The sequence below is a fragment of the Protopterus annectens genome, chromosome 2.part0 (assembly GCF_019279795.1).
Source record: "Protopterus annectens isolate FY-2018-M chromosome 2.part0, PAN1.0, whole genome shotgun sequence".
NCBI lineage: Eukaryota > Metazoa > Chordata > Ceratodontiformes > Protopteridae > Protopterus > Protopterus annectens.
Window position 1 is genome coordinate 55,697,449 of NC_056728.1, and position 23,508 is coordinate 55,720,956.

The following is a 23,508-nucleotide window of genomic DNA, read 5'->3' on the forward strand; positions in this document are numbered from 1 at the left end:
AGATATTTGTTCACTAAATTTCCAAAACATTTCTAATACCTCTACAGGATCTCTTGTTACCTTTCTTGTTATACACTCCCTAAGCTTGGTGACAGGCCTTTCTACCTTCTGTTGCCTGAGGTGTTCTGCTAAAGGTTTTTCTGCACTAGTGTTATTATCAAAAAAACACTTGCTTAACAGCAATCTTTCTAAACTTGTGCATATAATGGAAGTAATCTCTTATTTTCAGCTTAGCATTCTACAGTTGATCATCTTCTTGTTCTGTGAGACACCCCCTATTCTGCAATACTTTAACATTTGCCAATCCCTCTAAATAATTATTGTTACTTCTTAACCATAGCTCCCTTTCTTTTATTCCCACCCTAATTTTAAACTCCACCTTAATTTTCTGCCACTCCCGAAATATATTTTCAGAAGTAATTTCGATCCACTTGAATAGCTCCTGAATAATCTCCGCTACCCATTCCTTAAATTCCCCTCTTTCCAACAGATAGGTGGGAAAGTGCCAGTGTCTCATTTTTATTTCATTACCCTGTGATTTTATTTTAGTTATTATTGGAGCATGATCTAAAATAGATATTGGGTGAGTATCAAGACATTCAATTAAATGCACACGTTCCTGTGAAATGCAAATTCTGTCTAGCCTAGCCCAGTTTTTGTGTCTTGTGGAATAACATTTAAATTCACTCCAAACTACTATTACTGAATTCACATCTTCCATGCCAAATGTTTTCATACATTTCTTCAAATATTCTGCTGAATAACCATTTTGGAAACCTTTCTTTATCAAATTCACATGTTCACTTCTTTCCAAGTGTGTCTCCTGTAACATAGCTATTTGCCCTCTACATTTTTAATACAGTTCACTGTTCTTTCTTTTTTCTATTTATATGTAAGACCATTGATGTTTAAAGACATTATTCAAAGCATCATTGTATTGTATTAAAATGTATTATTCCCACCTTTTACGAATGACATCTTGTTGTAAATGTCTAGTTCTCACTTTTGTGTCAAATGCATACACTGCTTGGCAGGTTGAACTTTTATATAGTTGTTTCTTGTCACATCATTTTGAGCCTCTGTCACACATCTTACAAAACGTTTTGTTTTATTGAAAGCCCTCAAACAAAACAAAAAAAACACAATACCCCCATAAAACCTATTAATTTAATATTAACACACAAAACTATGAACATCTTGAAATATTGAAGTTTTACCCTCCAAATAGAAATAAATGTCCCAAACTGACAGCCATACTTATAGACTTGAGTTAACCTAAAAGAAAGGTTATCCATGCTAAAATGCATGGTGCAGCCTTTGCCTTTGCTAAGTGCTAACAGGCTTTGTCTTATCTTTATAGTTCTCCCAGCTGAGAAACCCCCTGAATGCTTTAAGAGAACATTCTCTCCTAGCCACTTTCTCTTTTCTTGTTTTTCCCCAGCCAAACACTTTCTACCAGACTATAACCCATTTCTCTTTATCAGATTGTCTCGATGGAGATATAAGGGCAGATACAAAATTGTTGCTAAGCATACATTCATTTGCTAGAAAAAAGCCTCATAGTAGTCAATATTATTTTTAATTTACTTCCTTTCTCTTAAAACTTGTTACTAAATCAATCTAAGGTCCTTAATCCAGTCATGCAAAAATGAGAAAAAACACAATATTTTTTTCTTTTTTCATGCTCTTTTAATCAGGCTTTTTTATGTTGCATTGCCTATATTTCTTAAAACTGAACAAGAAGAAAGAGAGAAAGGAGAAAGAAAGAGTAAAAAAAGCAACACCACCTATTTACAATCCCAATTACACTTAAAAATAACTGAGAACATTTTACTTTATAACATGCAAAGAAAACTGAAAACCACAAAAATAATATTAAGTCCAATATTTCCAGATTTTCTTGTTCTGCCATGTTTCACAAATGTAACTACTGCACTGTAATATCACATTGTTACTGATTTTCGTACTGTCCATCTCCATCTCCTAAATCCTGTCTCTGCTTTATTCCAGTGTACTCTTAATTCTTCTAGTCAACTCTCGTGCTCCCTTCTTTCTCTCCAACATTTTCCATTGAAACAGTGGAAAAGGTTTCACAAGTACAGTCTTTCCTGTGGTCTTCATTACCAGATGAACAAGAAGCAGAATCTCCTTCTCTTTCACAGCTCACATTTTGTTAAACTTTTGTATTTCCTCCTTAGCATGTACTTCATAAAAAATGATTTTGTCCCTCAGCTGGGTACAGCAGTTTGAATCTCACAACTGTATATCGACATTCCCTGAATAGTAGAATGAATTTTCTCCTCTTCTGCCTGGTGTACAATGAGTAATCATTCTCCAGAAACACTCTACTGTCTCCCACTTTTATTATTTTGTCCTTCTGCCACAGTTTTGTCAGAATGAACTCCTTTTGCCAGTAGGATTGCATCTTTACTATTAAAGGTCTAGGTTGCTTTCTCATAGCCAGGTTTGGAGTATATAAGATGTGCCCTTTCAACTAACAATTCCTGCTGTGGAATACCAGTCCAGTGGCTTGTGTTGTCATACAATTAATGCAATCTGTTCCTTCCAGGTTCACTGGTATAGCTGAAAATCATAGGTTTTCCCTACATGGTCTGTCCTCTAATTCTGTTATTTTTTTAAACATCTCCTGAGCAGTCTCGTATTCAGCCAGCCTTTTCTTCATTTCAACCTCTGATTTTTGCAGCTTTATCACATCATCTGAATATCAGTTTAAAGTCTCTATATGTTTTCCAGTCTTTTGTTGTTTATGTTGCTATACTGCATCAGTATTTCATTTATTTTAACCAGGTCTGTGCACAGTTGTCTTATATCTTCCTGTAGGTTACTGGAACCCATGTCTGGAGGTTGCATTGGTTTTTGCTGAACAGCTGCAGAACTTTCCCTAATCATTGTTTCTTCCTCACTTTTTGTAGCTGATTTTTCCAGGAGCTCTATATTTCTTTTTTTCTGTTATCCAGGCAGTACACTTACTAGCTAGTTACTGAAATTTACCCATAAATGCAAAAGTCTACTGGCCTTCTCTGTTTAGTTTCTGTTTTCACATTGGGAGAGCTAGAGTTAAGCTGTTACTCAAAGTGCAGCCATCTTAGAAGTCCTCATCTCTTTAGTGCAATGAGTGCATTGTACTAAACTGAATCATACTTAACTGCAGCTGTATAAATAAGCTTTATTTCATATCAGTTGCACTGACTTGTAAATTGTAGACACAAACTACAGCTGTATGCTGCTGTATTTGTATCTTTGCATATGTGGAGCTTTTTCCCCTCAGGCCCTCAGGATTCTGATTCTGACCCCTCTTTAGGAGCTACTGCTGAATTACTGGTTTTGCTGATTTTCTGTCATGTAGGTAGGAACCACATCTATGTCAGCCTCTGTCAGAATGTTGGTGGAAGTCTTGTTTTTGGCCTTTATTAAATCACAACTTCATTGCACCCCTCTTCATTAGAGAAAAGTTCTGTAAGATCAGGTTAGATGAATGGGCAGTGGAACATTGGATTCCATCTGCATTGAGCATCTTGCCTTTTTTCTCACACTTTTACAGCTTTTGTTTCACCTTTGGATCGAAAAGGTCAGTCCCTAAGAAAGGGTCATTAGTGAATTATGCCTTTATGGTATTTGCAAAGACTTATGTGGCATGTCTTTGAATTGCAGTGTTTGTTCCTCCTGCTCTTACTGAGCCACCAGCTGCATTATGAGTGAATCTCTTTGAGATGTTGGATGTAGTGAATATAGTTGATGCCTGCACCTCCAACTCAGCATATAATTTGCAGTGATGAAACTTCTGCAATGTTCATTTCATTTCATTGGCCATCTCACAGTAGAACTTATTCATGTGTGAGTAGTGGTTTATCTACTTAATGGACCCTAGATTCTGTAATGGTGGGGTGTGCAATGGACTCTGGTCTGTCAGTCCTCTTTTAAGAGCCATTGCTACTACTAGAGAATCTTTATCCAACAATCCCAATCTTTGGGGAGGCAGAGGATCTTGTCTGGTCTCCTTGCAACATGAAGGCATGCAACATGAAGGCAAGTATTTTGTTGGTGGGAGAACCACCCAAGAAGCAGCTACAGGTGAACAGAATGCCTCCTGCATCATTTCTTCTGAAAGAGAGATGGTGTTAGTGAGCCAAGCTCCCATTTTATACACAATGTCAAAGATTTCTTTGATCATGGGTTCATCAGGAGTGGAGAGTGGAGAATGCCATGTCCTTGCCAATTATGGAGGACTCAGCTGGTAAGGCAACACTGCACGCACTTTCTCTTCACTGGGATTATTGAAAGGGAGGAGCGTGAGGATGAGGAAGGTGAGTAAAATCAGGACATCAGGTATCTTTCCCACCATCAGTCCTCCATTCTTCTATCTTTTGTGTGAAAATATGGATGGATCAAAAATTCAGAGGCATGCACATCTGAAAACAAAGCAGATGTCTATGTAGGTTCCAGGGAATGGTCACTTAGCAGCTGATGTTACATTGGTGTCTTTTCTATCCTGTCTGGCCTTGGACAGGAGGTGCTCCTTCCAGACTTCCCTAATGTAGAAAACAATATCTCCAAGAAACTGTATGCCAAACTTCCCATCATTGATGGTGCCAAGATACCACTTAACCATTGTGTCACTATAGGTGGCATTGGGCCTGAGGAATTGAACACTGACACCAGTAACGTCAATGGCACTGAGGGTATTGCAGCCAAAACTGAGATTGATGCTGCAGTGTTAACACTCTGGAATGTAGTAACATTTGACACCATAAAAGCCAGATGCAGTGTTTCAAGTACTGAAGACTATGTCAGCAGCAAATGAAAAGGTGAAATCAGTGCAGGTGATGGAGCCAGATGAATTACCAAAACAGAGGTCACTGAGGAGGCATTAAATTGAAGGGAACAAATGGAGTTTCTCTAGCCATCCCAGAATAAAGGGGTCAGAGGTGGGAACACTCATCTCCAACTTAGCCTTGACTAAAGCCTTCACTGTCTTTTCCCAGTCCTCGTTAATGTTCACAGAAAGGCTATGAAGAGAATGGATATAATACACTGAGAGGGCAGAATAAGGCCTAGATTATAAAATTCTGGACAACTTAGGCTTATACTGAGAAGCCACACTACTCCTTCTTTTCCTTTAGTTTTGTAAAGTAGGGGGATAAAGCCCTAACTATAGCTCAAGTAACCAGGATTTGTTTAGAGGCTTGGGAATCTGTGATGCTGGCAGGAAGGGATAGGTATTTATCTAGACATTCACAAAAAAACAAAAATACATAGGAACAGGTGAGAGGTACAGTACAGGAGAACTGTACAAACTTAAAATAGAAAACAAGTACTGAACCAACATGGCCATGTTGGTTCGGTACTTGTTTTCTATTTTAAATTTATCTAGACATTCCATATGGGAGGTGTGGTCCATATAGGGGAGTAGCCCTCAGATGTAAACAGGAGAATGCAGGGGGGGGGAACCAAGGGGTAAGTCATAAATTAAAAATCCCCTGGTGTCAATAACAAGACCCATCAGAATGCTCTTAGTATCTGCACCATGCCCAGCCTTAGAATGGAAATAGTTCAGGGGCTGTAGGAGAGGCTGGTAGACCCAGCAATGGACAGAGACACTGGGTATGTCGGAAAGAATGAAGTAGAACTGGAAAAGAAACAGTGGAAACTTCAGTTTGTGCTACAGCTGAAAGTTTCTTTTCTGGTAGTACAAGTAGAGAAAGAAGATGGTCTGTTCTTATGCTTATCTAGCACAATTAACTGTGGAACTATCTTCTATTCCAGGTCTTTTAGGAGGAAATGGAGAAGGCCTCTGAGGAAACAGCAGGGCAACCAAATCACCTTTCTCTTGTCCTTTTCCTTTCGCTAGTTTTCATCAAGGGAGTCTGTTGGCAGAAATCTTTTCAAAATTAACCTTTTACATCTAACTGCAAGGCTCTTTGTTCAAACCTAACACAGATGTCACAATGCTCCTTTAAGTGCACTGCACTCAAGCACACCACACTCAAGGAATGCCTGTCCTGGGGCAGGACCTTGTGCACATATTTAGAGCATCATCTAAATCCACAATTTTTCCATGCTACTTCCACAAAATAAGTGGAAATAAATTTAGCAGCTATACATAAATATTGGTATTCACCTATATATTCATGCCATTATGTAGGAAGAAGTACATGCTACCAAAATCTGGTTATAAAGATAAGTATCCTGACTGCACTGTACTATGTTAGACAACAATCATTTCAACATAATTTATCAGATTAGACAAATATGACCTTTCCATTTAGCCTACAGGCCTTCAAAAATAGTGAATCAAGCATTTTGCTTTTCTTTGATCAGTCTGATACTCACGGCTCAACTCTTCAGATAATGGAATCAAACTATTCAATCCCTGACTTGACGTTCTGTTCCTAGTGTTATCCTCAGAACTCTTCAGAGATTTAGTAGAGGCTGGTGCTTTCCACTGATAAAGAGAAAAAAGTTCACATAGATGGCCAACATTATAGAACGGGGGAGGTGCTACATGATGTTATTTAATGCAGATGACTTGCGGAGAAGGGAGACGACAAAGCACCCCTTTGTAGTACTATGGCAGCCAAAATACCCTGATGCCTAGTTCTCACACCATAGGGTTGTATAGGAAAAGTGGATGAATGGAGGCACAGTTGTCAGTGAGTGGGAGTTTATTGGATCTATGATCTTGAGACTGAGGGGAACCGAAAAAGAAGTAAAAAAATGCATTAACTCTTAGCATTGTCGCCTTACAGTAAGATGCTGCCCGGTTCGACTCTCAGCTAGAGCGTCTTCTGCGTGGAGACATGCGTGAATGGGCGTTCCTTCGTTGACGGTTGTGCGTCAGGGCTGGCAACTCGGTACGTAAAAATCAACTGCCAATCATTAGCGGACCAGAGTTCCGCTGTGGCGACCCCTAACTGGGAAAAAGCCGAAAGACACAACCAACCAACCTTTAATTTTAGAAGACCCACTATTTCATTGGCAAATATTTGGAAAGTAGGTGCAAGAAACTTGTAATTTAGTGTATCTTTTCACTTACTCGGTAGAAAACAAACAGTCTAATCACATGGAATAATAATAATAATAATAAACTTCTCCTGGTTCTCAACAAGTGTTTACCTACATGCCATAGACCTGCTCCCAAACACCTGCATTTGAGATGGGAGGGGAGTTCACGCCAATCATGTCTGAAAACCCACTACTATCCATGGGCTTAAAAGTGCCACTGGGACAGTCACAGTAAGAGCTACACAATAAATAAGGGGGCAAAGGAAACCTGATGCACTGGGTTACAAACCTGTATGTACAAGACAAAGGGCTTTTCAGACTGAGCTTTGACTAACTGCTTTTTAGGTCTGTAAACATATAAACATATAATGACCAATAAATCTTGTTAGTTCAATTCAGTTGTGATAACTCAATGGAATATGCTACTGAGCTAGTTCTGTTGTCAAGATATTTAAGACGTCTTGTGACAAATAGATAAACTGCAGTATAATGGCAGCAGTTTTTACTCACTGATTCTTTCTGTTGCTTTTTTAGGGAATTATGCAGTCTACAATATTTATGTATGGTTGAGGAGTATGATGTTGATGTTAACAAAAAAACAGGAACAAAAACATACAGAGTACTTTATTTAATGTGTGTCAGTAAATTCAGCAAATGCATGTTTCAGGTTCTTCACAAATAAAAGAAGAAGGGCTATGCAGTTTCTGTGCTTCTCATTTTCTTGTGCAGTTGTACAACTTGAATTCTCATGCCTATTGCATCATTACCCTGAATGTTTGGGACAAAAATAATTTCATCATTTGTTATTGCTTTAATGTTTATTTCTTTCCTTCCATTACCAAATGAGAAATATGAGAAATATATCTGCCGCACATTCGCTGTAAATATTTAAATTGTCACTATCTTTTTATTAACATTTTCAAATTTTGCTGGAGTCCTCAGCTGCCTCCATCCCCAAGGTGATTATGTAAACAAGCAAGCAATAATACCCTCCAGGGTGTGTGTTAATGTGTAGTTAACACCGACCCAGGGGTGTTATGAGGCCCAACACTGCAGGCGGGGGGCCTCTACACCCATGGAAGGGTGTTAATTACTCATTAACACACACCCAGGACGGCATTATTGCATTTAGGGAATGGACTCTGTAAAATTGTTGTGTTTTACTTACTTATTTTTTTTTTAAGTACTATATTATTTTTATATATTTTTGATGTAAAATAGCTCCTCCACCTAATGTTGCAAACTTGCTGTAGTATAAGTTAATGGTGTTGGAGGGAGCATTTTACATCCAAAACATAACACTTTAAAAAATGTCCAGGTATGTATTTATTTATTTTTTTTTTTTTTTGGTTCTTTTCATAGATAGTCAAAATATGTTACTGCAAACATAAAAAGTAACTATTTTTGAAAGGCAAATCATGTATGAGAGGGTTGCCAACAACAGAAAAATTACAGTATGAAAGGTAGACCGTGTCAACTTATAGAAGTTAAGTTTCGGGGGTTTGGGGTTTCCCATTCCCTGTTACTCTTAACTGTATATATGTAGCATATAACTTACAAGCCAAGTACTTCACTTGACATACTATTCTGCTTTGCATGTTTGCCTTATATTCTGAGCTCTCTTTCTTTACCTAAACTCTTTACAACAAGTTCAAATCTACCATAAAATAACACCTTGCTGAAAGCACTAATTACAAAAGCATCTTACAAACCATCAAACCTAATTCTCTATATATTGTTATTTTGAGCTTTTGTCCCCTGTTTATTTTATGTTTATCCAGCTATGTTGAGGTAAGAGGTCGAGAGGTATGCAGACGCAGACCTCTTAACTACTGCTGCTGCCAGGAACAGCTTTCACTCTTCACTGTGTCTCTCTCTCTCTCTCTCTCTCTCTCTCACACACACACACACACACACACACACACACACACACACACACACACACACACACACACACAGTCTCTTCTGCTTTCATACCTATATACACTCTAACTCACAAACATACACACACACTTTTTTATATTAATTTTCTTTTCTTTTTTTACTTTACACTCGCTAAATAGCAAAAGCGCTGCTTAGCGAATGTAAAATAACCACTCAATCGATCTTACTGTCCACTCTCTCTCTCTTTCTCTCATACACAGTCTCTTATGCTTTCATGCATGCAATCACTCACACACGCAGACAGAAACATAAACACACTCGTATGTAGGGACACTCCAAGATACGCAGGGTGTAGTTAGTGCAATCTTGGATATATATATAATTAGCAAGGGGGGAAGTGTGAGTGCCCTAGAGCTTGCTTACCATATATGCAGGTATTGATACTTGTTTATGTTGTTCTTTAATGCTAATATGTTTTCAGTATTTTGAGTATTTTCAGTATATTTTTGTGTCAATTTTTTCTCTTTCATATTATGAAAGTTTGTCATTTTCAGTATTTTGAAGTTTCAGTGTTATGAAGTGAATCCATATATATATATATATATATATATATATATATATATATATATATATATATATATATATATATATACATATACACACACACTTTTTTCTATTTATTTTTTTTACACTCGTTAAACAGCAAAAGCTCTGCTTAGTGAGTGTAAAATAATGGCTCGATCGATCTCACTTTCACTCACATGTATGCATACACTCACAAACAAACATAAACACACTTTTTACATTTTACACTCACTAAACAGCAGATGCTGCTTAGCGAGCATAAAATAATGGTGGCAGTTAGTCTTTAACAGTCCGAGCGCCACTGCATCTTGATATGCTGCCATAAAGCGCCAGACTTGTTTTTCAGCAGTCATTGCTTCTATATTAATACCCTGTTGGAGAACATTTGTTCTCCAGCCAGGGTGCAGATGTAAAGTTTGCCCATTCGCTAAAGCAATGTATTGCAGCCTTTTGTTGTATGCAGTGATGGAATGATTTCAGCTTTTCAGAATCCCTGTTGTTGCTGCTACTGCAGGTAAATGTTAAAAAAGTAATCTAAGAACGTGTTTATTTCCATCATATCTTGTTAATCTCACAGGAAAAGAGATTTCTCACTTACTGATGTTTTTTTCTGTCATTTTTCAGGAAATGCGTGGTAGTCTTCATCTTCCTGTTTTAATCTTTTTCATGGTGTTACATTCTGGTAAGACTCACTTATTTCTCACTGTACTCTCTGCACTATTGTGAAATGACATGAACGTGAACATCTGACTTTGCACCTGAGTTTAAAGCAATGTGGAATTAACTGATTTTAATAAGTAAAGATTAATTTCATTTTGAGCATTCTTGTCTGCTCCTTTACTGAGGTACCTGCTGCTGAATTTTCTCTCTTGTTGTTGTTGTGTCTTTCGGCTTTTCCCGGTTAGGGGTCGCCACAGCAGAACTCCAGTCCACTAATGATTGGGAGTAGATTTTTACGTGCCGAGTTGCCAGCCCTGATGCACAACCTTCAACGAAGGTATGCCCATTCATGCATGTCTTCACACAGAAGACGCTCTAGCTGAGAATCGAACAGGACAATGTCTTACTGTGAGGCAACAATGCTACAGCAGCACCACCACCGCAGTACCCTCCAGTGGATCCCTGGAAGTTTGCACTGTGACTTCCAATGGAAGGAGCCTAAGCTTTTTAATAAAAGCAAATTATGTTCTCACATTTCAATCAAATGTTCATACTTCTGGAGACATAGTGTGGAGACATAGTGTTTACTGAAGAAGTGTAAATAGTTGTTTAGGACCTAGGTCTTAAACTGGAGTTTAGAAGACACAGTAACCAAAGTAAATCTTACATTTGCAATATTATGTACACATCTTGCAATATCCCAGCAACCACTCAAGTTACACACATACTGTCAGCAACATTTTGTTGACATCTAAGGGTTTTCATGAGGCTTAATAGTTCTGTCTGTATCAGTTGGTTGTTGAATTTTTTAGGGAAGTATGACATTTATAAAAATATAAATAAATGTTAGATAAACAGCAACTGATATCTCTTTACCTGCACTAAACAGAATCCGAGTATTACTGCAGTTGTACTGTCCATCATGTAACTCTTAAGATGAAATATTTCAATAACTAGTACGCAACACAGTTTTAGAATTATTAATATAAATATGAATAGAAAATATTAGATGCCTACAGGCATCAGTAGGATGAAACTGAAGAAATGACTGGAGGCCTCACTAGGCTTTAATGAGTTAAATATTTGTAACTTTAGAATGAAGGTCACACATTATATTTACTGATCTGCAAGTATAGCAAATGTAAGCCATAGACTACTGTGACACCATTCTATTTATTTATTTTGGTTTTGTTCACTTAAATTGTCTGGTGGGTCATGGCTCATTTTCAGTGGAGGTCTGGGGAGAAGACCTCCAAAATCTTACAAATGGAAAAACAGTTCATTCAACTAGTAGACAAACATGATTCAAATTCTAATAAAAAACATGCTGACTTGTGAAAGAACTGCACTATTCACTATATCTGCAGTCTATGTAAGTTCAAGAAAGAAGCAAGTAAGTTACAAAGTACTTATCCAGAATTTGAAATATGTAATAAATGCAAGAAGAACTTCTTAATATATTCACTTTTAAAGGGCAATGCCACCAAAATTACAGCTTTCTTTCCAAAAATGGTTTTCATTTCCTTTAATCTAGCATTAAGACAGTTACATGTAGCAAAGTAATCAGTTAAGAATAATTCAATGTTTTATGCTTGCATTTGTTTCTGTGCAGGTTTGTGTGAAATTTTGTTTTTCTTTCTTATGTTTGCCCCATCACCTGTTGCATCATGTAGAAAAGGAGGGATAGGTGCACTTCAGGCATGTAGCATTATTACAAAAAAATGGAGTAATTAGGTTAGGTCTCTGATTGTAGCTACAGGGTAATTAGTACAGTCTGAAGCTAAACTACTTGTTGTATCTTTTGGCTTTCCCCGGTTAGGGGTTGCCACAGCGGAACTCCAGTCTGCTAATGATTGTCAGTAGATTTTTACGTACCGAGTTGCCATCCCTGATGCACAACCTTCAACGAAGGTACGCCCATTCACGCATGTCTCCACACAGAAGACACTTTAGCTGAGAATCGAACAGGACAATGTCTTACTGTGAGGTGACAACGCTACCACAACATCACCACCACAGCTAAAAGCAAATGCTAAAATTTAGTTTTCAAATGTAGCCGGCTGCCAGGACATAAAAGATGAAACCCTGACTGTGGTCTAGGTGACCTGAGTTTCATTAGTAGCCCATGCAATTGAAGGAGTTGATGGTGAGGATTGTTATGCCCATCAGGGGAAGTAGAGAGAGAGCTAGTAAGAGCTGGTTATTCATTGAAGCCCAGATGGATGCCAGGGCTCTCAAAAAATTCACAGCTAAGATGTGCTGAATGGCTGAGGAGGCTGGATGTAGAAGACAAAGAACATTTGGAAGGCTCAAAACCTATCTGCAGACACTCTGTTTAGGTTGGTAACAATACAGAACTATCCACTGAATGTTCAAGTAATTTAGTGCAAACCCTGATCTAGGCAGACTTGTTGTCATAGGTCACACCTTATTGACCGCCCAGCCTTAGAGGGGAATGTCTGAAGAAAACCCCTGAAAACCATAATATGACTGCTCCTAAGCTGTCTCTGTCCTACTCTCAGTACTTAGCAGCTCGCTCTTCTTACAATCTGAATATGGGAAATGGAGATCTCTTATTTATGGGCTATCATGTGAGGGGAGACCCTCTGGGTATGTCACACTGGGGGAACAACAGGGATTAGGGATCTGTGAGGAGGGACGATAAAGGAACTAGCAGTTGAAGAATCTGGAGTCAGCAGTGCCAGGCCAAAAATAATTGGTCATCAAATGTGAATGATCAAGAAGACTCCTGTCACATGTCACATTTGTTTTCCCCTTTAATAAAAAAAAAACAAAAAAACAAGAGTACCACATTGAATAAAATAGGTTTAATTTACTTTCCTGGTTTCTGACAGCATTTCATTTTGTAGTTTTTCTTTAAAATCACAGGCTATTTTCTTGTAGTATTTGTCACAACAGCTGTTGTATTCTATAGGCAGTATTTGGCTGATGCAAGTCAGTGAGTGCGGCTAAAGTATGAGACTCAAATTCCTAGCTAGAGTGTCAACAAAGATCTGTTAGAGTGTAGATATAAGAGACATCTGAGGGAAAGAAAAACAGATTTAATGTGGTGCAGCATTTATGCAATGGTGAAAACAAAACTAATCAGTACAAAAAGAAGCACCAAAGATATACGAATAGAAATATAGGCAAAGGCATTCGGATATGGAAAATGTCACAGTACAAAAAATAAGAAAACAAAGCAGGGAGGTTGAAAAGAGAATTAGTAATGGAGAAGTTAAAGAAATATAAACTAAAGTTATAAATTATATGCGAAGTGAAGGATTTAGTGTAGAAAATCCAATTCTGGTAACATTACAGCATGATGAGTCCCCAGAATTAAGGAGAAGCACATGGAACAGGAAATATCTGATCACTTGCCACATGATGGTAATCTGGAGCCTTCAGTAGGAAAGCAGTACAAAGGTTCAGTTGGAGTTGCACAAAAGGTACGGAGATGGAAAGAGTGGCAACTCTGACACAGTCAATGCTGTGAAGTGACAGGCCAGTAACTTCCCATATGAAAGAGCAACAGATGATGCAGGATGCAGCTGAAGAGAATATGGCACAAGAAGATATTCTGGAACTTTCCTGTAGAATGCCCACAGGAAACTGAGAATAAAGAATGTACCCTCAGTTTAAAAGAAAATGATCCAAGGGAACAGTTGCTCAGTTTTATAAAGATGGATAAACATATTAAGATCAATGAAAGAAATAGATTACAGAAAGTCAATAAGACCAAAATTGTCTTATTAAATTGATGAACACAGTAAGATAAATTAATAACAAATAAAATCTTTACCAGTAAAACATACAGCAATAAGGGAAAGAAACTGAAGAAATCAAATGCCATCATGGAAGCATCAAATAGAGGAAACTGTAAAGCAATTAAGACAAGAAGTGTTATGCTTTGAAGACTATAAAACAGGAAGCAGTTCAACAAAAATACTTAGAGAGGCGTGATAAAAGCAAAGTGCACTATCAGATCAGACCAGGATTTACCATACACTACTGCAATTAATAAACTAAAGATATCAACACTAACAGAAAAACTTAGAAGACATACAGATAAATATAATGGAAAAGTACAAACTAAGCAATTCAGTGAAGACCCAAAATGTTTTATAGAGAATTGGGAAGCAAAGCAAAAGGAATAGAAATACCACCAAAAAAGAAGAAATAGATTGGAGAAATATCTATGAAGACCCTGTGGAACGTAACAAAGACACTGAATGGATAAAAGAAGTAAAAGAAAGAATAAGAAGTTCAAATGTACAATATATGAAATGGGATGAAGTAACAGCCACAGAAATTGAAACAAAATTAAGAAAAGCTCCTAAATTGAAACCCCTAGGCCCAGATGCAGTACCTAACTTCTGGCTAAAAAGTACTAACATTTTTAGAAAAAGATTTAGCCCTGAGTAAGAACTACTTATATGTACATCCTGAAAAGACACAACCTGGTTAACAACAGGAAAAAATGGGGTCTGTATCACTTCATTGAAGTTTACTTACCTCAAACAGCTTATTCATCGAACCAACATCATCGAATAGCCCTTCATCGAACGTAACATCAGTGAATGTTTTTTCCAGGGAAGGAAGTCACTTGGCCAACATACAGAAATTGCACTTTTACCCACTGTAGTGCGATCTCAGAGTTGGTATGTATTAGTGGGGGGTATGGTAAGTGCAGCCCTCCCCACATTGGGGGTGTGGGTGGTGTAACCCCCACTTTGGTGGGTTTGATGTACTGTGGCATGTGTGTAAGTAGGCATGCTGGCCATGTGGTTTCTTACTGTGAGAAAAATGTTTACTGATGTGAACATGCAATGAGGGACTGTTTGAAGATGTCAGTTCGATGAATAGCCGTTCCAGGTAAGAAAACTTCGATAAAGTGATATAGACCTGAAAAAATTATACTCTTCCTTAAGAGTGAACCTGCAAGTTATCCTAAAAACTATAGACTAATAATTTGCCTTCCAAAGATGTATAAACTATATACTGAAATGGATGCTGACAGAATTTATGGTCATTTAAAAGAAAACTCAGTCATGGTAATAGAACAAAAGTGTAACAAAAGAAAGTCATATGGAACTAAGGATCATTTGTTGTTACATAAAGTCATAATGGAGAATTGTGAAAAGGAGAAGAATCTACGTATGTCATAGAGAGAGTACAAAAAAACATTTGTTAGCATCCCACATTCATGGATAAAGGAGTGCTTACAGATGTGTAAGATACACCCTATACTGAGTTACATTGTAGTGAGTATGAAATAGTGGCAAGCTACTTTGCAGCTAAGCCATAATAAAGGGCAAATTATTATCCCAGGGATAAAAATTCAAAGGGGGATATTCCAGGGTGATTCTTTGTCACTTCTGCCCTATTTTCTTGTTCTTAACCCATTAAGCTGTCTACTTAACATATTAAGTCATGGTTACAATTTGGCTCCCAGAAAACAACCAAGTGTAACAACTTCTCATCTTCTTTTTGTGGATGATTTAAAACTGTATAGTTCATCAGATGAGAAACTGAAAGTGCAACTGCAAGTGGTTAAAACTTTCTCAGGTGATATAAGAATGTCATTTCATCATGACAAATGTGCAAAAGCAACATTTAAAGCAGGATAGCTGCAACACCAACAAAATATCAGCCTGGTACAGGAGTGTGATACAAAGGAACTTGAGCTGGAGGGAGTGTGTAAATATTTGATAACTGATGAAGGATCAACAATAAAACATGAAAAAAACACGGACAAATCTTAGTAGTAATATTTTAGAAGACTGAAATTACAGTCCTGACATCCAAGAACAAAGTCCAAGCTATAAACCAATTGGCTTTTCCTGTTCTAATTTACAATTTTAGGGTGACTGACTGGCTCCAAAAGGTACTGGCTCAGTTGATCAGGAAAACAAGAAAAATGTTTCATGCTTATCAAATGATATATATAAAAATCAGTGTATACCAATATTATACATTCCTCATTCTGAAGGATGCATGGAGCTCCTCGAAACTGATAACATGTATAGACCTGCAGTCATAGGACTGTATACATATCTGCTGACTTCACCAAATCCAAAGACAGTGAAGTTTTAAAATATGAGGAGAACAAGTTTAAGATGACTTCCCTGCATAGTTTAGCAGAAGTATATGAGTGTCAAGCGGGAATGGAAATCAGACCAGAAGTAGTCAAACATCAGGCAGCAACTAAAGGTGCCAAAAAACAAAGAAAGAATATAAAAAGGATCACATGAGAATGCAAGAAATGTAGAAAAAGCATTAATGTAGTTACAAGCACAGAAAACTCCTAGAACAATCTCATGTCGGTCAGGATCTGACACAGGAATGGTTAAGAAGAGATGAATTTAAACCAAAAGATGAAAAGTTAATATTAGCAGCCCAGGATAGTGGACTACATACCTGTTGGTTTACAAAGTCCATTGAAGATGTGGAAGAAACAGGCAAATGCAGGTTTTGTAAAACAGAAATGGAAACAGTCATACATCTTGTTGCTGGGTGTGATGCACTAATGGCAGAGGGCCTGTGCACTGAAAGGCATAATAGTGTGGAAAGACTGTTGCACTGGGGGGTTGTGTAAACATTACAATATTAAAGTAGCCAAGGAGCATTGGAAACATGAGACACAAAGCATTATAGAGAATGATGAAATGTATATCACTTGGGATCACCCATTACCAACAGTTCAAAAAAACAGATGCAAGAAAACCAGATATAGTAGTCCATGAAAAGAAGATAAAAGTAGCATTGATTGTTGAAATTGTCACACATAGTGATTACAGTGTCTTATGCACACAGAGAGATAAAGTCATAAAGTACAAGAATTTTCAGGTAGAAAAGAGGGCAATTTGGAAGAAGGATACCCAGACAGTTCCAACAGGAGGAGCAATGGGTCTGAAAAATTAATTTACAATCATATTTATATATGCTACTGATACATGTAACTCCATATGAATTATAGAAGGAATCAGTTCTGAGCACATTGTGTGTGCTACGAAGAGCACTTTTGGCTGACATCTAAGATTGAAACAATACTAATTTCATGAACTTAAATCATACTTTGACTTGGGAATGGTACTAGAAACCAAAAAGACTTGGAGAAATTAAATTAAGAGTATTTGGCTGAAGTACGTCATTGAGTACGGGGAGGGATGGTGACACAAATTCCTAGCTAGAGTGTCAACAAGGACCTGTTAGAGTGCAGGGCAAGCTAGCCTGAATACAACCTATTAGTCATAGGTAGCAATCCTCAAACATTAGCTAGCAACTGCAACTTGGAAAAAGTCAAAAAAGCTGCTAGCAGTGTGCTGCTTCAAGGTTTAATGTGCAGATGTTCCTTTAAATGCTTTGTCAGAGATGGTCACTATTAAAAATCAAAGGAAACAAACTAATGCAGAGAGTTAAAAATGCAAGAAATTATATTACTCTCATTTCAAGATTGTAAGGTTTTCTCTTAAACTGAAATAGGTCCGGTGGGATCAGTGCTCTATCTGGTCAACAAATTCAGAACAAACTAATAAATAAATAAATTAATTAATAAATAAGATCACGTCAAGCTGTTATCTCATCACAGGGCACACATTTGCCCAACAAAATTACATCAGGGAAGTAGAAACATTGACTGTAAAACAAAATCATGCAGCATGTCAGCCCCCCATTACGCCATTTTGAGGTGTAAGAAATTACTGATAAGCAGTTACAGTGGTACAGGAGTGGTGTATGGACCCAGGTAATACAGAAAAGTCAAAATATAATAGTTTTCTTTTAATTTTGGGGTACAGTTGACCTGAGTAAATGACACAGTCTATCTGAGACTCTTAAGTTCAGTATATATATATATATATATATATATATATATATATATATATATATATATATATATATATATATATATATATATATATATATATATATATATATATATATATATATATATATATATAGATCTTCTGGGGCTCGCGATTTCCGTGTCGATGTTCCGGCATGTCGTCGAAGTGAGGTAGAACCATATATATATGTGTGTGTGTGTGTGTGTGTGTGTGTGTGTGTGTGTGTGTGTGTGTGTGTGTGTTTTGATATTTTCAAGCAGCCAGTGACAACCAGCATTTGATTTTAAAACAAAACTGGAATACGCAGAGAAAGCCTTCAAAAACATGGGTGAACATGCAAACTTCACACAAACACTGAACTGAAATCAGGAATGAACCTCAGAAATTATAAGTAGGAACCAGAGGTCTCAACCAGTGAGCCTCTGTGTTTCACCATCATGCAATTCAGTTAGAGTTACCACCTGTCCCTCTTTATACAGGACAGTCCCTTTTTGGGCAGTTATGTCCTGAGAAAAAGCATGAATAACGGCAAATGTCCTGAAATTTCAGGACCAGAAGTGCTTCTTCAAGTTTCCTCAAAGTTGCATAAGACTATTATTTTGTAACTGAAATGCCCTAATATATGAAGCAAAAAAAAAAAACAACCCAAATTCAACAAGAATGAGCCTTCATTTTGAGAGAAGAGCATAATTCTGTAATTTGCCGTGGTGGCGAGCATAGTTTGTCCTGCAAAATTCCATGTCTCCACAGTGGGCATTTGAAAGGGTGGTCAACATTAGTTCAGCAAAGAAGCAGGTTAAGACAAAATGTTTGATATCCTGGAAGACTGGCCAAAAGAAAATAATTACTCACCCCACAATGTATATGTTAAGGTGCAATTCACAACTGAGCATGTTCAATCAGTACTTTCAGGTTTATATGAAAACAGTCAAGACTCAGGGATCACATAACAAACATATTACATGGAGATGGAGGCTATGGTGGTTATGACTATAACTATATAACTAGGCATCAACCCCTATATTGTTAGGTGGGTTGCAAATTGTCTCACAGATAGAACCCACAGCATGAAAGTAGTGGACTCAAAGTCAGACTGCTGACCAGTCACGAGTGGAATCCCACAGGGACTGGTCCTGGGTCCTCTCTTGTTTGGCATCTACTTCTCAGAGGTCCAGGCCAACATGGAGGGACTCTGGCTGACCAGGTTTGCAGACGACTGCAAGCTGGAAGCCATTATTAACTCCCCAAGTGATGCAGACATCCTACAGAAAGGCCTCACTGAGACCAATGACCGGTGTTGAAACCATGGCCTTTAGCTTAATGCCAAAAAATGTCTCATCATCCCCTTTGGGCAAAACTCAGTTCCCACTAATTACCACATCAATCGGAGCCCAGTGAACACTAAAAGCATTATAAGAGATCTGGGGACACAGGCTGACATCAACGTCTCCTTCGACCTCCACATTGCCACTGTGATCAGAAAGTCCTTCTATGTGGCACATCTCATTACCAAAAGTTTTGCATCCAGGAAGAAAGAGGTCATCATTTCTCTCTACTCTTCCCTCATTAGACTAATCATAAAGTATAATGCCCCATTTGGCATGTACCTCACTAGACACCTGCAACAGCTGGAGAGGCCACAAAAGTACTTCATGAAGAGGATCCTAGGCCTTAAACACATGTCCTACACAGACAGACTAAAAAAACTCCAGCTTTTCTCTGTCTCATATCGTCTACTAAGAGGAGATCTCTGCTTGACTTACATTGCCATGTCTGACCCAGCTGTGTTAGAAATGCTATACTGAAAGAAATCCCAATCCCTCCGCAACACACGCTCCAGACACCTCAACGTCATTACCACAATCAACAGAACATGCTGGAGGGACAAGTTCATAACCTAGAGACTGCCCATGCTCTGGAATAGACTTCCCATACATGTCAAGCAGAGCAAATCACTGACTTTCTTCAAGAGAAATCTTGATGAGTGGATGGGAAATAGAAAGTTCACCCCGGGGATCACTCCAGTGACTCTGCTGGATAGAGGCACTGGGAACTAACGTCGGGTGGCACAATGCCAGGTCACTTCTATGGGCTAGACTTATAAAGGCTTCAGTGCCATTAGCCTAGTACACACCTATCAACCTATGAAAAGCAGATTTAGCACAGAGAATACAGTGAAAGGAGGCCAAAATATTTCATGTGAATTACAATAAAGTAAGCAAATGGGGTTGTGAAGACAGAGAGAAGGAGACTAAGACAAGAACAATAATAGTACTGAACAAATATCCACAGAACTAGGTGATGCCTTAATTAAAGGATACTGCAGCAACACTGTCAGGATATTTAGTTAAATGCTTCAGATGGGAAAAATGTAATGGTGCCATGTGCTGCCATTAAACAAGCTAGAAGGACCAGGTCCAACTCTATGATAGGCTGTCAGGAAGGACAAAAACCTGCATTTTAGATGTCATCGTATTATGTCATTAGCTGTGGTGCAAAGTTTACAGTAATAATAGCTCACTAAACAATTATTCAAAAACAGCAATTTGAATTGTGATGTCTGTGAAACAAAGGCAGTTTTCAGAGAAGTTTGTGTGTAGGGGGTAGAGACCTACACAACATCATCTGTATACTGAGCGCCTTTGACCCTTTATAAAATAATCTTGAATCTGAGGTCTCACAAAATGAGATAAAAATGCTTGATCTTCCAGTAAACTAAATATTTCTTTTAGGTGACAACAGGCACAAACAGGTTTAATAGAAGACATAATCCAGACAGTCACTTTTGATCACTGTTATGTATTTGAGCATTTATCCATATGCTGATGTCATAGGAGACAATAGACATTCTTTAATGAGTGTTGTGCTGGCCAGCAAATAATAGTCTAAACTGCGTATCATTTTAGCTGAGCTTACAGAAGAGGAAGAGAAAGTATATATATATATATATATATATATATATAGATATATATATATATATATATATATATATATATAGATATATATAGATATATATATATATATATATATATATATATATATATATATATATATGGGTCCATGTCAGATGGACAAAAGCGCACTTCAAAGAAGACCACATCACCAAGATGACTCAGCTGACAGGACGAATCCCCGACAACATTAACTAGTGCGGACTGGGAGTTAGTCCCATTCCCCACTGTAGTGCGATCTCGGAGTTGGTATATTTAAGTAGAGGGTGCAGAGGGGCTTGCCCCCCTGCTATACATGTTGTGATGTGGTTTTTGAGTGCATTATGGAAGCAGGAATGTATCCCGTTCTGTAATACATTGACTTACCATTGTTGGGGATTCATCCTGTTGGCAGAGTCATCTCGACGATGTGGTCTTCGTTGAAGTACGCTTTCATCCATCTGACATGGACCCATATATATATATATATATATATATATATATATATATATATATATATATATGTATATATATGTAGTAGTTCACGTGTGTAGATTCATATCTAAGTTGCAGTACTGATCTGTATATTGCTGCTCTTGGTCGGAATTAATTAGCACTGCTACAGTGAAGAGTGGGAAACCAACATCATATAGGCCTGCCTGTATTGTGCTCAACTAAGCCTGTACTGTTACCTTCTGTGATCTAAGCTTCTTCGCTGATCATACAGAGTTTTCATCTCACTTAAGGCATAGGGATGCAGTTCCAGCTTTAGAGATTCCAAGTGACTAAAGAGCAACAACCTCTGATAGTTTGGCTCTCCAGTTTGGTTTGTGGTTCTAGGCTGTAATGCCTTCTCTAATCTGACTGCATGGCTTACCTGTGTCCATATTTTTTTTTCTGTTGGATGCTCCGCATTTCTGTCACAACCCAAACATATTCTGTAGTTTATATGACAATCCTCCAAACTGTTAATCAGTATGCATGGTGTCTCTGTGTGTATGTGTACCAGCACATGCATGCATATATATGTTCTGTGATGGACTTCCTGTCATTTTCTTACAATCACTGAGTCCTAGGGTAATCAGTGTCACTCTGAATTGAGTAAAGGGAGTATTGAAGAATGAATAAGTTTGTTTGTGTCTTTCGGCTTTTCCCGGTTAGGGGTCGCCACAGCGTAACTCCGGTCCGCTAATGATTGGCAGTAGATTTTTACGTGCTGGCTTGCCAGGCCTAACACACAACCTTCAACGAAGGAACACCCATTCACGCATTTCACCACACAGAAGACACTCTAACTGAGAATCGAACGGGCAACTTCTAACTGTGAGGCAATAATGCTACCGCAGCACCACCACCGTATAAGAAATCATTTCACAGTGTTGATGCCACTTGTGCATTTATTATGCTGTTTATCCATGCTGCTCTTACTCAGGCCATTTGCAAAAAGAAACCATGGCAAAAAGTACTATTATTTACAAAACTAAAACAGTACAAGCAACCAGCAAATAAGAATAGTTCAGTAAGTCTTGTTAGAATTAATATTATGCACTACTGATTTTTGTAGAACAGGAAATCACCACTTATCAAAAACTACTTTATAATTAGTTCAAAAGTGCACACATGTCAAAGGTCAAACTGTAGTAGCTTACTATAATGGAATGCGCTGGTTGTCACCAGTAGATTCAGGTCCTGTGGCCCAGGCTGTTAAGTATGGGTTACAGAGTACCATATTACATGGCCATGCATGTACTTATTAAAACTACACATTTATGGTGCAACAGAACACCTATGTGGCTTCACAGCAGTGATGTAAGCTGTGAGTTTTAGGATGGTAAGAAGGCCTTATTGAAGGTAAAATAATTAGTGGCACACATCAGGTTATGCATTAGGGTATTTTACTGAAGTGGGATGTAACAGCTAAAGATTCCATGCTGGTGACTACCACTCAGACATCAATTGAAGTTGGAGGTATACAGCTTTTTAAATCAATATTGGTGTATTATTTGTAGGTAGCCAAATGTTTTTCTAGGTAATAATTTGTGTTTGTTTCGTAGTTATGCTGTCTTGTTGGAGAGTATACTGTAAGTCTGACCTTTTCTCCATATACTAACATGGCTTTACTAAACATTTTACTAAAGGCAGAAGTACCTTAACCTCATTCCTCTTCTTGATAGATACTATACAAACTAAAACTGACCAAAGGCTTCCTCACTGGTACCCCTTTTATAGACCAAACAAAAGCCCTTGCTCTAATTAATCACAGACTTCTGCTCAATGTCTTATACTCTTTCAGCTCAGCCTGTCTGGAAGAACTTGCTTCAAAGCTACTTTGGTGGACAGCTTTTTCAAGTTATTCTAAGAAATAGTCTGTCAGTCTGCCAAAGCTCTCATCTCATCTCATATGGCATGCCCCAAGCATCAGTCTTTGACCCAATATTGTTCACACTTAGGTTCATAGGTTCATACTAGGCTATCTGCCCTAGGGCATTTATAAGCCTAGCCAGAGTGTGTGTGGCTTTCACCACCCCTTAGGATGAGAATACTATACCCATTAGTTTGCTGTGCCTCTGTCCAGCAGT

General features: G+C 37.9%; 1 protein-coding gene across 1 annotated transcript in view; it reads left to right on the forward strand.

Moving 5' to 3' along the window:
• The window catches only part of LOC122792954 (integrin beta-2-like), a 1,413,174-nt gene that overhangs the window by 157,816 nt on the left and 1,231,850 nt on the right, over positions 1-23,508 (forward strand). Inside the window, exon 2 of the mRNA XM_044060545.1 lies at positions 10,117-10,174. Within this exon, the coding sequence (XP_043916480.1) occupies positions 10,120-10,174 (55 nt within the window). The 5' untranslated portion in view covers positions 10,117-10,119. The remainder of the gene's footprint in view (positions 1-10,116; positions 10,175-23,508) is intronic.